This window comes from Perca fluviatilis, chromosome 11 (assembly GCF_010015445.1).
Source record: "Perca fluviatilis chromosome 11, GENO_Pfluv_1.0, whole genome shotgun sequence".
NCBI lineage: Eukaryota > Metazoa > Chordata > Actinopteri > Perciformes > Percidae > Perca > Perca fluviatilis.
The window spans coordinates 11,487,994-11,502,068 of record NC_053122.1 but is presented as its reverse complement, the minus strand read 5'-3'; the positions used below and the strand labels follow the sequence as shown (position 1 = coordinate 11,502,068).

At 43.6% G+C, this 14,075-nt stretch overlaps 1 protein-coding gene across 1 annotated transcript; it reads left to right on the top strand.

Moving 5' to 3' along the window:
• The first annotated feature begins 330 nt into the window (after window positions 1-330).
• Window positions 331-1,705, top strand: LOC120568667 (gastrotropin-like). The gene is made up of 4 exons (XM_039816321.1): window positions 331-482; window positions 615-790; window positions 963-1,052; window positions 1,570-1,705. The coding sequence occupies exons 1-4, from the start codon at window positions 416-418 to the stop codon at window positions 1,618-1,620; spliced, it is 384 nt and encodes a 127-aa protein (XP_039672255.1). The 5' UTR covers window positions 331-415; the 3' UTR covers window positions 1,621-1,705.
• The last annotated feature ends 12,370 nt before the right edge of the window (window positions 1,706-14,075 follow it).

Sequence of the window (14,075 nt, the reverse complement as noted above, 5' to 3'; positions counted from 1 at the left end):
GTAATGTAAGATAATAAACTACTTGAAATAAAGGGATTATATTTTCAAACAAAGATTTTTATTTGATTTTAGACTGTCTGCAGCAGTAAAAGTGGAGGGGGGGGTGATCATAAAGCCATTGCAGGAGAGTTCATTGACCTGGAGGTGAGCTACAAGCTCACGCTGATGAGCAGTCAGCATTTTACTCACTGCTTGGGAACTCCATAAACGCCCATTTTATGCAGGTTATTGCCCTCTCCCTCGTAGCCTATTGTAGTCATCATATTCAGCCTGTGTCATCACATGCAGATGAGGGAGGTGGCGAGAGGTGTACAGTATATAAAACAGGGAACAGTCCTGGTCTCAGTACCTTGCTTTTCCCTCAGCTTGCCTCAGCATCTCTGCTCTCACGCCTCCACACACCAACACCACCAAAATGGCCTTCGCTGGAAAATGGGAAACTGAGGCCCAGGAGGGATATGACGCTTTCTGCAAGCTGCTTGGTGAGATAGACCGAATCTAAAACTCCTCGGCCAAACATCACCTTCACTTTACTTCCCCACTTCTGTCCTCTCCGATCGTCTGGACTAACTTGGGCTATAACCTCACACCTCACACTTGTTTCCCCACTCTAGGTATCCCGGATGATGTCATTGAGAAGGGCCGCGACTACAAGCTGATCACAGAAGTCACCCAGGACGGCGATAACTTCTCCTGGACCCAGATCTACCCCACAAACGCCAAGGTCACCAACACGTTCACCACTGGCAAGGAGTGCGACATGGAGACCATCGGAGGAAAGAAATTCAAGGTAGGAGGCGAAGAATCCAGAGCTTTTTCTTTAATCTTATTCAGTCTTAAAGTTCCAGCTGTGCAGGGATAGACGTATGCAAGCATGGAGGTGATTCTAAGCCCAGCAGAAAGGGAAGGGGAGGATGACTGTACGCTGGTCCCCTGACTGATTATAACCTCTGTGTTTCCAGGCCACAGTGCACATGGAGGGAGGCAAGCTGAGCGTGACCTTCCCCAACTACCACCACACCTCTGAGATCAGTGGAGGCAAGCTCATCGAGGTAAACACATTTGCTGAGGCTTTTAGTGCTGAGAACCTAGCGTGGTGGTGACAGCAGTTATTATACTCAACACCCCGCAGGGATCATTAGAGTCATTAATGTTATATTTCTGCAGCCGGGGATAGGCATTTGCTAACGCTGTGTCGTGCAAATGAGTGCATCTTAACAAGCGATTCTGTCCCACATTTAACATGTAGAACCTGAGTCAGCGGGAGATAACTCTCCAATTTGTTTCCGAATGCTACCTATTTGCAGCTCCATGCGTTTCCATTCCAATTTCTGCTTTTCCAAGAACTTTTCAAAAATGGGAACAATATGACGCAAACTAAAATGCATATAGTTATTACAAGTGAAATTGTTCTGGGAACTATCACAGTCACCATTCCCATTTTGGAGCATCAATCTAAAAAAAAAAAAAAATCAATCTCTTCTGATGACATATGTTGAAGTATAACGAGACAATGCAATAACAAACCCCTTGTTTTAATAATTTTCCACTTTTTCTGTCTCTCTCAAGACCTCCAAAGCCGGCTCTGTAGTGCTGAAGAGAACCAGCAAGAAGATCTAACTGCTGACTGGCCTTTGACCTCTTAAACAGTTACAATGGAGACCTCAGCTACTACTGCGAATAATAAATCAAAAATATGACCTGTGTTTCCGTCTATACTTTCCAGAGTGTGTGCATTCTATCGTATAGTATCATACTTTTATAACATAACGTGTGATTTTATAGACATGAAAAGGTTCAGCCACTTCTTCTTTTGAAATATAAGGGTTGATGCAAGAGTCAGTGAAAGGCTTTTGATTAATGCTACAGCTTAAAGGGAGTCAATGGATCCAGCTTTGCAGGGATTGGCAACAGAAGTAGCATCATTAGACTTAAAATGGTTTTGACTCTTAGGAATATGCTTAACTCAAATGAGTTAGCATGTGAGCCCAGTGAATAGGGTCGCAACGGTTCCCTGGACACTATTTAGGCCTCATTTGCACCAAAATGTACACGGTCTCTGTTCACAAATTAGAAATAGCAACGGCCGTTTAGTGACGATTGGGCTGTGCTGTAATCAGCTGCTTCAGTAAACTTCAACGTTTTTGCTAACTGTCCTAACGCTACATACATATACATACATATATACATATATACATAACATATCGATGGTCACGCAACCTGCATTGGACACATTCATACGGGACACTGTTTGTCACTGTTAACGAAGACTCCAGCCTGCAGTTTAGTTCATACACTTTTAAACCTGGCAATTATAAAGTTACATCCGGCTTCATGATCGCAGAAAGTCTCTCTCTCTCTTGTTCTCTCTCTCTCTCTCTCTCTCTCTCTCTCATAAAAATCACATATTGTACTGTGTCACTTCTCAGCGGCAGTAACATATTGTACAATAGCTGCCTGGGTTGAACTATCTTCAGGGGTCTGTCTGACAGGGTGATCGGTGCTCAAACATCATTCCTTAATTTGATTCAGTACAACACTCTAAAAACCTTCTAAAACAACCTCACTGTGTTCAATAGAAAAGCCCCGACCTGCTGCGAGTCACATAAACTTTGCAGGAAGTATTACAGCGCGTCAGAAGAGCAGCAGCAGCAGCTCCAGTGCTCCGTCTGTGTCGACACAGGATGCGTTTAGCTACACAGTTTGATAATTAACAGATAAACCTCTTCCACGCCACACTCTCAGTTCTACACACATAGATCCCAGTAAAAAAGAGGGAAAGCATTATATGTTCCAACTTTTGAATCAACTGATGGTTTTTAAAATACCGGATTTTAGGGGGTGCTGCAGCCTTCTCAACACCTCTGCTTTCTGTGTCAATGCAGAACGGCCTTCTCAAAGACCCCGGACATCTCAGAGACTATGGGATTTTATTTAATACGGTTACAGGAAGAAAGTTGAAAAATACAAACTCGTTCTTCTTAGCAACTTTACAGGTTTATTTATTTATTTATAGCTTTTAAATTTTGAACATGTAAATACAATACAACATCCAAAGAAAATAGTAATGTAAAAAAAGAACAGTTAAAAAAATAAAACTTATGTACTCCTACCCCTTTATACCCTTTCTTTCCTATTAAATGTGTTATACTACTAATATAATATAATAATAATGTTATAATAATAAGTCAACAGAGATAAGAAAATTGTAATTAATGGAAATTCATATATTTACCTATAAACAATAATTATACACATACTACACATTGTTCAATGTAAGACCAAATTATTAATTAATTGCACTGTATTTATCTGTACCTCTGGAATATAGTTTCTTTCAGGTGGGGGAAGTGTTGCCATATGGGTGATTCACTCATGATTTACTCCCATCAAAGTCAAAAGAAACTATGTAAAACAGTGTTTCTCAAACTTTTTTGAATATTGTACCCCCTTTGAATAGCTTTTTTAAGCCAGGTACCCCCTAACCAGCGCAAAACATTTTTGATAGAAAAGAAAGTCTCTATGAAGAGGTACAATACAGCGCCGGCAGTGATAGATTCACTGAACTACAACCTTATTTAAACAAAAATTTAAATGCTACATTTCAATTGTGTAGAATCCATCACTTAATTCATTCATTATTATAGTATAATTATTTTAGGAATTATTCATGGCATATTTTTAAATTAGCATTTTTGCAAAGAATTCACGTACTCCATGCAGTAATCCAAAGTACCCCTAGGGGTACACGTACCCCCATTTGAGAAACACTGATGTAAAACATGCACATGATGTATTCGTCAATCGGAGAGCTGCTCTGCTGCAGTTCACTCAGTGCTGCCGCTGGTGGATGGAAGATATATTACACCAATACCAGAGATTACTGAGACATGTTGATTCCTGATCTTTGCCAAGTCGTTCTAACTAATCTTCTCCTCTTGACAGTCATATAACTTCTCTATTTCCACTCATCTATTCTCCTACTCTTCGTCATTTTTCGGTTATCCTTTCTATTCATGTCCTCATCCTCCTCTCCCCTGTCTCTCATCTGCTTTTCATTTCCCTACCCAATGTTCCTCATCTATGGTCTATTTTCCTTTTCTTGCTTCTATTCTCCAATTCTCTTCTGTCCTCTCCCCTCATGTCCTCTCCTTCTTGTCTCTCTCCACGTCTACCCTATTTCTCTGTGGCTTCCAGCCAAGCAAATAATCAGTTAATTAACCAGCTCAGTCCCAGGATCTTTGTAGCAGCTCTCAGAGGAGCACTGCAAAGGCTCTCATGTCTCTAAATTTACAGCTTCATTGAGTGGACTGGAGTAAGGTACAAATCTTTCTAATAAAATTGCCAGACTAGAGCCTCAGTGCATGAGTGTGTATGTGTGTGTGCTGGCCTTGACTGAAGAGCTGGTGACTCAATAGCTCCCTAATGAAAACAAAATCTCTGTTTTTTGCCTCTAAGGTGGCGATTGTTTTGGTGCAATAATGAGAAGGCCCCTCTTGCCAGCACCGATGTAATCAAGATCTTACACGTCTTGAAAATTAGGGTTGGAAGGCAACAAGCAAGGTGTCATGTGAGTATGTTTGTGTAGCTCGATGCTGGTGCAATCACTCTGCAATATCACTTCCTTTGTCCTCACAGACAAACAGGCCTAATTGGCTATTTTCAAGGCTACTGTTTCTGATTGGCCATTCTGCCTCTTTCTGATTGGCCTCCATCTAGGCAACCAGAAGTGGAGGAAATTGGCTTGTTAACATCTCCATGTTGCGTTTCTCTTTCGGTTTTTGTTTTTGTACCGTCAAGCACGCTTGGAGCCAAGCCACAATATGAACTTGAATTCCCCAGAAACAAGTTAAAGGTCCCATGACATGGTGCTCTTTGGATGCTTTTATATAGACCTTAGTGGTCCCCTAATACTGTATCTGAAGTCTCTTTCCCGATATTCAGCCTTGGTGCAGAATTACAGCCACTAGAGCCAGTCCCACAATGAGCTTTCCTTAGTATGGAAAAAGCTTGTGTCTGTAGTTATTGAGGAGGAGGGGGGGGGGGTGGAGGGTGGGGGTGTGGCCTTGACCAACTGCCACTTTGCTCATTTGAAAGCCATGATGTCTCTCTCTCATGGGTTGGCCAAATTCTCTGGGCGGGCAAAGCAGAGAAAGGGGGAGGTAACCAGATTCAGAGGTAACAAGATTCCAGATCGGCCCATCTGAGCTTTCATTTTCTCAAAGGCAGAGCAGGATACCCAGGGCTCGGTTTACACCTATCGCCATTTCTAGCCACTGGGGGACCATAGGCAGGCTGGGGGAACGCATATTGATGTTAAAAAACCTCATAAAGTGAAATTTTCATGCCATGGGACCTTTAAGTTACAGTATGTTTTTATAGTCCAGCTACTTTGACAACTTAGTGTACAAAAGCACCAGCATATTTGTCAGTAATTTCACTGAAAGTAAACCTGAGTAAACCTGCCAATTGTCAAACACTACTCTCTAATTTAAGGGTGTTAAGGGTGTAGTAGTTAGTGCTGTCACTCACAGCACCTTAGCTGGGTCAAATCCATCGAGCGTCTGTCTCTGCTTGCTGGGTTTCCTCAGGATGTCCGCTTTCCTCCCAACGGTTAATTGGAGACTAAATTGCCCACAGGTGGGATTGCAACAGTAAATGATTATCTGTCTGTTTTCTGTTCTGCAGTGTTATTTTGGTATCAGCTCGGTCCAATGTTCCAAGGGGACTGAGCCGATACTAAAACATGGAGTTAAAACACTCAGGGCCAGCTGTATTAACGCTTTTGCGCCCACTTCAGGCGTATTTGTTAAGCAACGTGCGCGTAAAAGCATGGAGAGGTATGTACAAACAGGCCGCACTGAGGTAAAAGCGCAGACTGCCTGTCGCGGGAACTGAAAATGGCAAATTGCGCTTTTCCGTGTCATGCATATGCATTCACGGGAAGGTCAAGGGGAAAGTGGGAGTTTCCCATATAGAGATGGGAGGGGAAGAGTAAAGTGCGCCTAATTATGTATTCCGCGGTATGTACAAAAACCTCCCGTGACAGCTAGCGCGCCTCTATTTTGTGGTGAAAATTGTCCGCCTCTTAAAAGCAGGTGTAAACCAGCCGCAAGCGGGTTTCCTCGCATATGCCTCCTGGTGAAATGGCAGCAGTAATCCGAGACAAGACGGAGACATAGGCCAAGGAGACGAGCTGAAAAGATTTTTGCCACAAGGATCACACTTTTTCAGTTGAGTGAACACGAACTCATTAAGCGTTACAGATTAAGCAGCCATCCATGCAATATTACAGTTACTGGAAGAAATCAAAGATGACATTGAATCTCCGACTCAGCATTCACTCCTCGTTACATTACAAATATTGGCATCAGGATCATTTCTTAAACAGTCATAGGATCAGCAGTGGGAATATCGCAGTCTGCACTCAGCCGTATCGTAGCACCAGTACTTAACGCTTTGCTACAGCGCAATTTACGGTATAGTGGGCGGAGAAAGGCGCTGATTACCCGATGAACTGCAGGTTTGGTAAATACGACGTAAGCTGAAGTATCACAGCGTGCGCTCTCTGCGCGTTGGCCATGGCGCTGATAACGCTACGTTTGCAAATGTACGTATATGAGGGCGTCAGAGAGAATCGTAACTTGAATCATCACCTGCTCGTCAAAGGAATTTGCACAAACCTCATTTCAAGTATACCCACATCGGAGAGTATTTAAAAAAAAAGATCCATTTCAGCTGGTGTAGAAGGAAGGCCAAAGTGGAAAAAATATGCCTTTTTGAAAGTTTAGACATTATGATGAACATGGGTCAGTACAAGCCTCCCAACCTCTACACCACTGCATTTAACTCCAAGGCTTCTCCACATGTCTGAGGTGATCTGACCCTAAGCTGTTGGCAGCAAGGAGCCTTTGCTATCTTGGCCCCTGGACCCCCCTCCCCCTCCCCCCCAATAATGCCTACTCAAAGTCATTTAGTTTTTTTAAATCTTAGCTTTTGGAGCTCTACAATTTCCTCCTATATGTCCCATTGTGTCTTCTATATCTTTGATGCCTGCTCTTGCTCAACGTAATCTAACCTTTCCTTGGTAATTGGTAAAGCACTTTAGTCTGCTTGTGTTTGCTTTTAATTGCATTTTAAGTTTTTGAAGAAACAATTTGCCAATCCAAAAATTCTTCTGTCCATGTGCGTTGGATGATAACATCAGCTTAGAAACAAAGGAACAAATCCCGCATTCTGCTCTTGCTATAGCATCACCTTTTATTTAGAAAAACTTAAGTTTCGCCCATCCGGACCTTCATCAACAGTATTTCAAATAACAAACACAACCGGGCTTAAATACATTTCGCCCCTCCCATTCTGTGTCCCCCCAGATGTGGGACAATAGATAATCACTTATCAATGGCAGTGTCTCTCAATCAACACGTGTCACTGGACTTATTTGAAATACTCTTGATGGATGTCCGGAGGGACCGAAACGTTACTTTTCCTAAATAAAAAGTGATGCGATAGCATATAAATAAAATGGCTTCATGTGACTTAGTCTAATGATGGATTTGATGACCTGTGCAGACTGTAGCCCGCCTTTAACCCAGTGCATTAGATAAGATCCAGCTAGCTCACTGCAACCCTGAACAGTGTTGTCCTTCGGGTCACAGGGACCTGTTCAGTTTTGTATTGGTCTGGCGTTGAGCTTCGGGTCCCCGGTGACCAATCGCCTCATCTCTTCCTCCGGGGTCTCTCGGCAGTTGACATGAAATGAAAAAGGCCCCGGGGACCCCGAAGCACAACGCCAGGCTAACACAAAATGTAAATGAACTAAACAAGTCCCCGTGACACGAAGGACAATACAAGGGTTAAGCATTTTAGTGAATGAACGGACAAATGGATTACGACCTGTGGTCAAGAACATTGGGTTGGCAGAAGACGTGGAGGGTGCTTCTGGAATAAAGAAGTGTACTGTCAAAGATGTACAATTCAGTCCTTCATTCACTTCTACATTATTCAACCATACATTGAGTTTTACATCCACTCAGGCTTTCATTCCTACAGTCACTCCTACAGTCAGTCCTTGCTTACAGTCCTGCATTCAGTCCGTCACACAGCGTGGACAGGGGGGAGTTAGAGACAAGGAGGGAGCAGTCGCAGTAAACAGTGTTGGAACTTTCGACACTTCGACATTTCTGTTTAGTTGGGTATGCACAATACATTTCTTTATTGAATGTTATAAAATGCATTTGACAGTTCTTTTGAAACAGTAGTCTAGTAGAGTATCGATTAAAAAAAATCAATCAACAATCCTTTTTATTATGAAGATGATGTGTTCCGTAACAGTTCATCTTTGGCCATGACACTGACTTTAACAGTTTTATTTTGTAGCTAACTTATGTAATTAACGCTAATAAAATCCAAAACACCATTGATTTATGGGGACATTTGGGTACAAAGAGGTCCCATAGACAGAACAGTTTTGGTTTTTAAAGGGGTCACTGTTGCAGTGACGACTCTGGATCAAACCCTGTTTCTGATTTGAGCACATGTATCGTTCTGTGCAGATTCATTAAAAATATGGATTCATTTATGAATAAGATTCTGCAAGATTTGAGTAGAAGAGACCCTGGTGTGCACATGGTATTCCCTCAAACTGCTGGTCTTATTTCTTGTCAGACAGCAAGCTAGCCGATCATCTATTCATTCATCTGTCCATCCATCCAGAGAGGCTGACTCCTCGTGCCCTGTAGCCCAGGAGAGGGCCTCTCTCCAGGGGGACAGTAGCCGGCTTTGTTCCCCTATCAGGCCTCACATTCCCCAGACCTGCCCTGGTTCCCTTACATGCCTGCTCTGTGGGCAAGCAGGCCAGCCAGCCTGCCAGCCGGGGAACCAGCATCCATCCAGACAGCCGGTCAGCCATCCAGCCATTCATACATTTGAGCGGCTGACTTCTTGTACCCCCCTGGCCCAGAACAAGGCCTCTCTCTGGGGGACAGTAGTCGGCTTTGTTGCCCCCCTCATGCCTCACATTCCCCAGCCCTGCCCTGGGTCCCCCCTCAAGGCACAGGGCCCTGGGAGGGCCACGGGCCTCTCTACGCCCCCATTTTCCATTCTCTATCTGATATTATCGCTCTTGGAAACAACCCCCCCCCCCCACATCCCTTTACACAACCACCACGACCACATCTCTCTTTTTCTGAAGGCTTTCTCTCTCCAGCCCTAAGCTTTTACTGATGCCCTTTCTTGCTCGCCTTTTTTTCACTAAGCCATAAATCTGACAGTTAACAACCTTGTCTCTCCTCTGTGAATCCCTTACATCCCCTTCTCTCTCCTCCACTCCCACACACTCTGTATCACTCTTCTTTTCTCAAAATCCTCTCCTCCCTTATTCAGTTTTGTTGGTTTGCTATAATCAGAATGCCTATGTACAGTATCAAAAATATACATAGATATCATACCTATAGTTATAAATATATAAATCCCCTAATTCTCTCTGACCCGTTAAACTTTTTCTCTTGCTCTAAAACATTCTAATACCTAACAAAAAGTTTTCAACCTGAAGTCAGCTTTCCAAACAGTGCTGTAATGCAACCTCAGCACCATCCAGCTCACCTTATTTTCCTCGCTCGCTCAACACAAAACACAAAAAAACCTGATCCAGCGCCAGTGGCTGTCTGTACCTACAGCCCACTTCTATTCAGTGAGGAGACGGGTGGGGGCGTAGGCCATAATTAAAGATGGCGTCCTTGTCGTCACACAATGGTTCTGCACAGAGAAGGCTTTTATTGCATGTATTTTTCTCAACAGGAGAGTGGGCAGTCTACCCTCTGTGAACATTTAATTGGTTTAACAGCTGGAGAGGAGGAGGAGGAGGAGGGAGGGGGGTCCAATGGAGGAGAGGAAACAAAGACATGGAAGAAAAGTGTGAGTCACCGGGAATTTAAATTTGTTGTGTCTGATGTTGATAAATTTATCAGCGGCAGATATTGTGCATTACAGTAGAAATTAATGATTTTCGAGCCTGTCACCTCCCATCGGCACACTGTGTTGGTAACCATCCAAATTGTTGGAAGGTAACATTCTCCCTGCGGCATCATTGATATTATTATTATTTAAAAAACAAATACACAGAGAATAAGTGAAAGGCAGTGCTTTTTTTGTTTCAGGGTTTTTAAAAACATACAGTAAGTGGCCGGGTTGGATCAGTGGGTAGAGCAGGTGCACGTATACTAAGAGGTTTATGCCTCAACGCAGAGGGCCAGGGTTTCGAATCTGACCTGTGACGGTTTCCTGCATGTCTTCCCCCTCTTTCTCACCTAGCTGTCCTATCAAATAAAGGTGGAAAAGCCCAAAATATAATCTTAAAAACAACATCCACCATCCATTTGTCAGGCTGTGTGTGTGTGTGTGTGTGTGTGTGTGTGTGTGTGTGTGTGTGTGTGTGTGTGTGTGTGTGTGTGTGTGTGTGTGTGTGTGTGTGTGTGTCTTGAATGGCTCTGTAACGTGGGTGAATGCGGATGCTGACAAGTGTCTTTGTCTGTCCTCTGCCAATAAATGAAAACTGGAGCAAAGCCTTGGGGCAAGGTGAGGCCATGACGTTCCTCTGGAGGTTTTAACTAATGGAGATCCACTGTTGGGTTGGAGGGCCGGCCCTCGGGGGCACGGTTGGGGATTAAAATGTAATCCACTGCGCACATTACCACGTGCAGCCTGCAAATTGCAATCTGGGGTGTAAGTGGCCCGTCTACTCACTCACTCCAAGCAGAGACCACATCGCTCCAGTCCTCCACTGGCTCCCCATCCAACACAGAATCCAGTTCAAAATATTTACTCCTTATCACCTACAAAGCTCTCAATAACCTCGCCCCCTCCTACCTCGCTGACCTCCTGCACCGTCATAACCCCACCGAACCTGGGGGGGGGGAGGAGGGGGGACAGGGCCATCTCCGTTGCCGCCCCCTCCCTCTGGAACTCTCTCCCCCAACACCTCAGACTTTTCACAACACTTGCTCACTTCAAAACCACACTCAAAACCCATTTCTTTAAAGCTACTTTCAATTTGTAACCAAATGAGCTGTTTTCCATTTGTTTTTTGTAGTTTTTTTTATCCTGTTTCTATGCTGTTTTACTGCACCTTTTTTAATATTTATTAGGGCCCAAGACCCTGTTGAAACTGAAGGAATTATTATTATTACGGCAAATTAATTGCCTTTTTGAGTGGCTTTACATATTCAAAAACTCACCAAAATTGGCGGCCGCATCAAGTCTGGTGAAAATTTACGTATTTTAAGGGTTTTGGGAATAGGCGCACAAAAATGGCTCGCTAGCGCCCCCTACAAAAGAATTGAGCCCCTGCAGTACGTTTAACGTAGACTCATGAAACTTGGTACACATATGTAACATGTCAAGATGTACAAAAAAGTTCATCGGAGCCTTATCCTATACCCAACAGGAAGTCCAGGAAGTAGGCCTAAAAGTCAAGGTGCTATACTTTAACGAACTCCTCCTAGAGATTTCATCCGATGGACTTCAAATTTGGTCTGTAACATCCCAACACCTTAACGATGAAAAGTTATTAAAAGAAAAACTTTTTGTCAAACGGTGTGGCCGTGGCATGGCGGCCATTTTGAGTGTTAAGCGATGAACGAGAAAGTGACTGTAACTACAGTGTACAGTGTCATATCTGCTTGACATTTCCCACAATTATCAAGGGTCCGGGCCTGAGGACACCTACAGGCCAATATTGACTTTTGGTCATAGCGCCCCCCGCTGGCAACAGGAAATCAGCCTTATATGACAAACATCATCCAATTTACATGAAACTTAGAATGTGTGGTCTACTTGTGATACTGAGCCGCCCCCTATACTTTAACCACGCCCACTTACTCAGGCTACGCCCCTTTTATAACATTTTAACCGTTTAAGGTAGAGTCTTGTGTGAGGTGTCATTGAACTCAGCAGAGAGTTCCTTCTTCATTGTTGATGGTTTGGCCCGCCCCCTATGCTTAAGCCACGCCCCCTTTCATAACTGGTTACCCGTTTAAGGTAGAGTCTTATGTGAGGTATCAAAGAACTCAGCAGAGACTTCCCTTTTGGCCCGCCCCCTATGCTTAAGCCACGCCCCCTTTCATAACTGGTGACGTTTAAGGTAGAGTGTTATGTGAGGTATCAAAGAACTCAGCAGAGACTTCCTTTTTTATTGGTAAAGGTTTGCCCCGACCCCTATGCTTTGGCCACGCCCCCTTTCACAGCTAATGGACTGTATGACGTAGAGTCTTGTGTGAGGTATCATTGACCTCAGCAGAGAGTTCCCTTTTCATTGCTGACAATTTGCAGCGTCTGAGTGCCGCGCAAATGCACGGTCGCAAGGAGCGGCGTCCGCCAGTAACCCTGATGCGCACAGAGGCGCGAAGGCCTGTCCAACGCTGCTTGCAGCTTTAATCTCTAGTTGTTATTGTTGTTGTTAAACTGATCTTGTTATTGTTTTTCTTTGTCTTTACCTTGTAAAGTGCCTTTGAGTACCCTTTAAAGCGCTATATAAATTAAATGTATTATTATTAGTATTATTAGTTCTGTACTTTTACTACCCCTTCATTTTGCTATCTTATTCTCCATCTCATCTACTTTCATTGGAGTGCCACATTTTAGTACACTTTTACATCTCTGGTGTGACTAAACACACACAGTCACTAAACCCCTAAGTATCACAACAGGCTCTGTAGCTACTTGAAAATAAATCAGAGTTACAGCAGATCTTATTCAGCGCAAGTGGCAAATGCAAAGCAAGCAATAGACAGTCAACTCAATTTGGCATTACAGGCAGAGTTTAAAGGTCCCATGGCATGAAAATTTCACTTTATGAGGTTAACATTAATATGAGTTCCCCCAGCCTGCCTATGGTCCCCCCAGTGGCTAGAAATGGTGATAGGTGTAAACCGAGCCCTGGGTATCCTGCTCTGCCTTTGAGAAAATGAAAGCTCAGATGGGCCGATCTGAAATCTTTTTTTCCCCTTTATGATGTCATAAGGGGAAAGGTTACCTCCCCTTTCTCTGCTTTGCCCGCCCAGAGAATTTGGCCCACCCATGAGAAAGAAAGAGAAATCATGGCTTGCAAACAAGCAAAGCATGGCAGTTGGTCAAGGCCACACCCCCACCCTCCACCTCTCTCCTCCTCAATAGCATTTAAAGCTACAAACACAGAAATGGCACATCCTAAGTAAAGCTCATTATGGAACTGGCTCTAGTGGCTGTAATTCTGCACCAAGGCTGAATTTCGGGAAAGAGACTTCAGATACAGCATTAGGGGACCACTAAGGCCTATATAAAAGCATCCAAAAAGCAGCATGTCATTTTCCAGGTGAGTCATGCTATAGACAAAACCTACAATCTCCTCTAAAATGTTGAGGGATTGTAGTCAGTGTTCACTTCTGTTTAACACAACTCACAATAAAGAAAATAAATGACAATAACAACTCAAAGGAATGTTCATCTTTTTTTTACTACTTGAAGTTTCCACTACAAGACTTTCAAAGTCGTCAGATGGCTGTACTGTTCACACTACACTACTTGCTGTCTTGTAGTTGTAGTCTGAAGTTGTTGTGGATTTCACACTACATGACTGACCAGCGACAGGGGTTCACACTACAAGATCTTTCACCAGAAGGAATCCCCGATGCATATGTCTGGCCTCCAAACTATACGTTTTGTCACAAAAACACACGCGAGAAGTGACACGTGACATGACTGAATACCGTGTGCCAGACGGGATTTTGTTTTCCAAAAATGGATGTCCGCCCAGAAACAATCGCTCCAAGCTGTTTGTGTGCTGATTTGCAGCAATAAAACACACAAGAAAAAGAAAAGAAGATGGGTATAGTATGCTTGTTGAATGTTGATGTTGTTCTTCGCACACATGTTCAGAAAATAGCCTGTTTCCATGCACACTTTTACTATTTATTTCTCTAGGTGCAAGAACAACTTTGGTCCCTGTTGCAAATGCAACACATACAGTGGAGTTCCTATTGTTACAGGTGAACCCTTCCCCAGGTCTCTCCTCAGTCTGTGTCTTGCGCTCTCATTGGCTC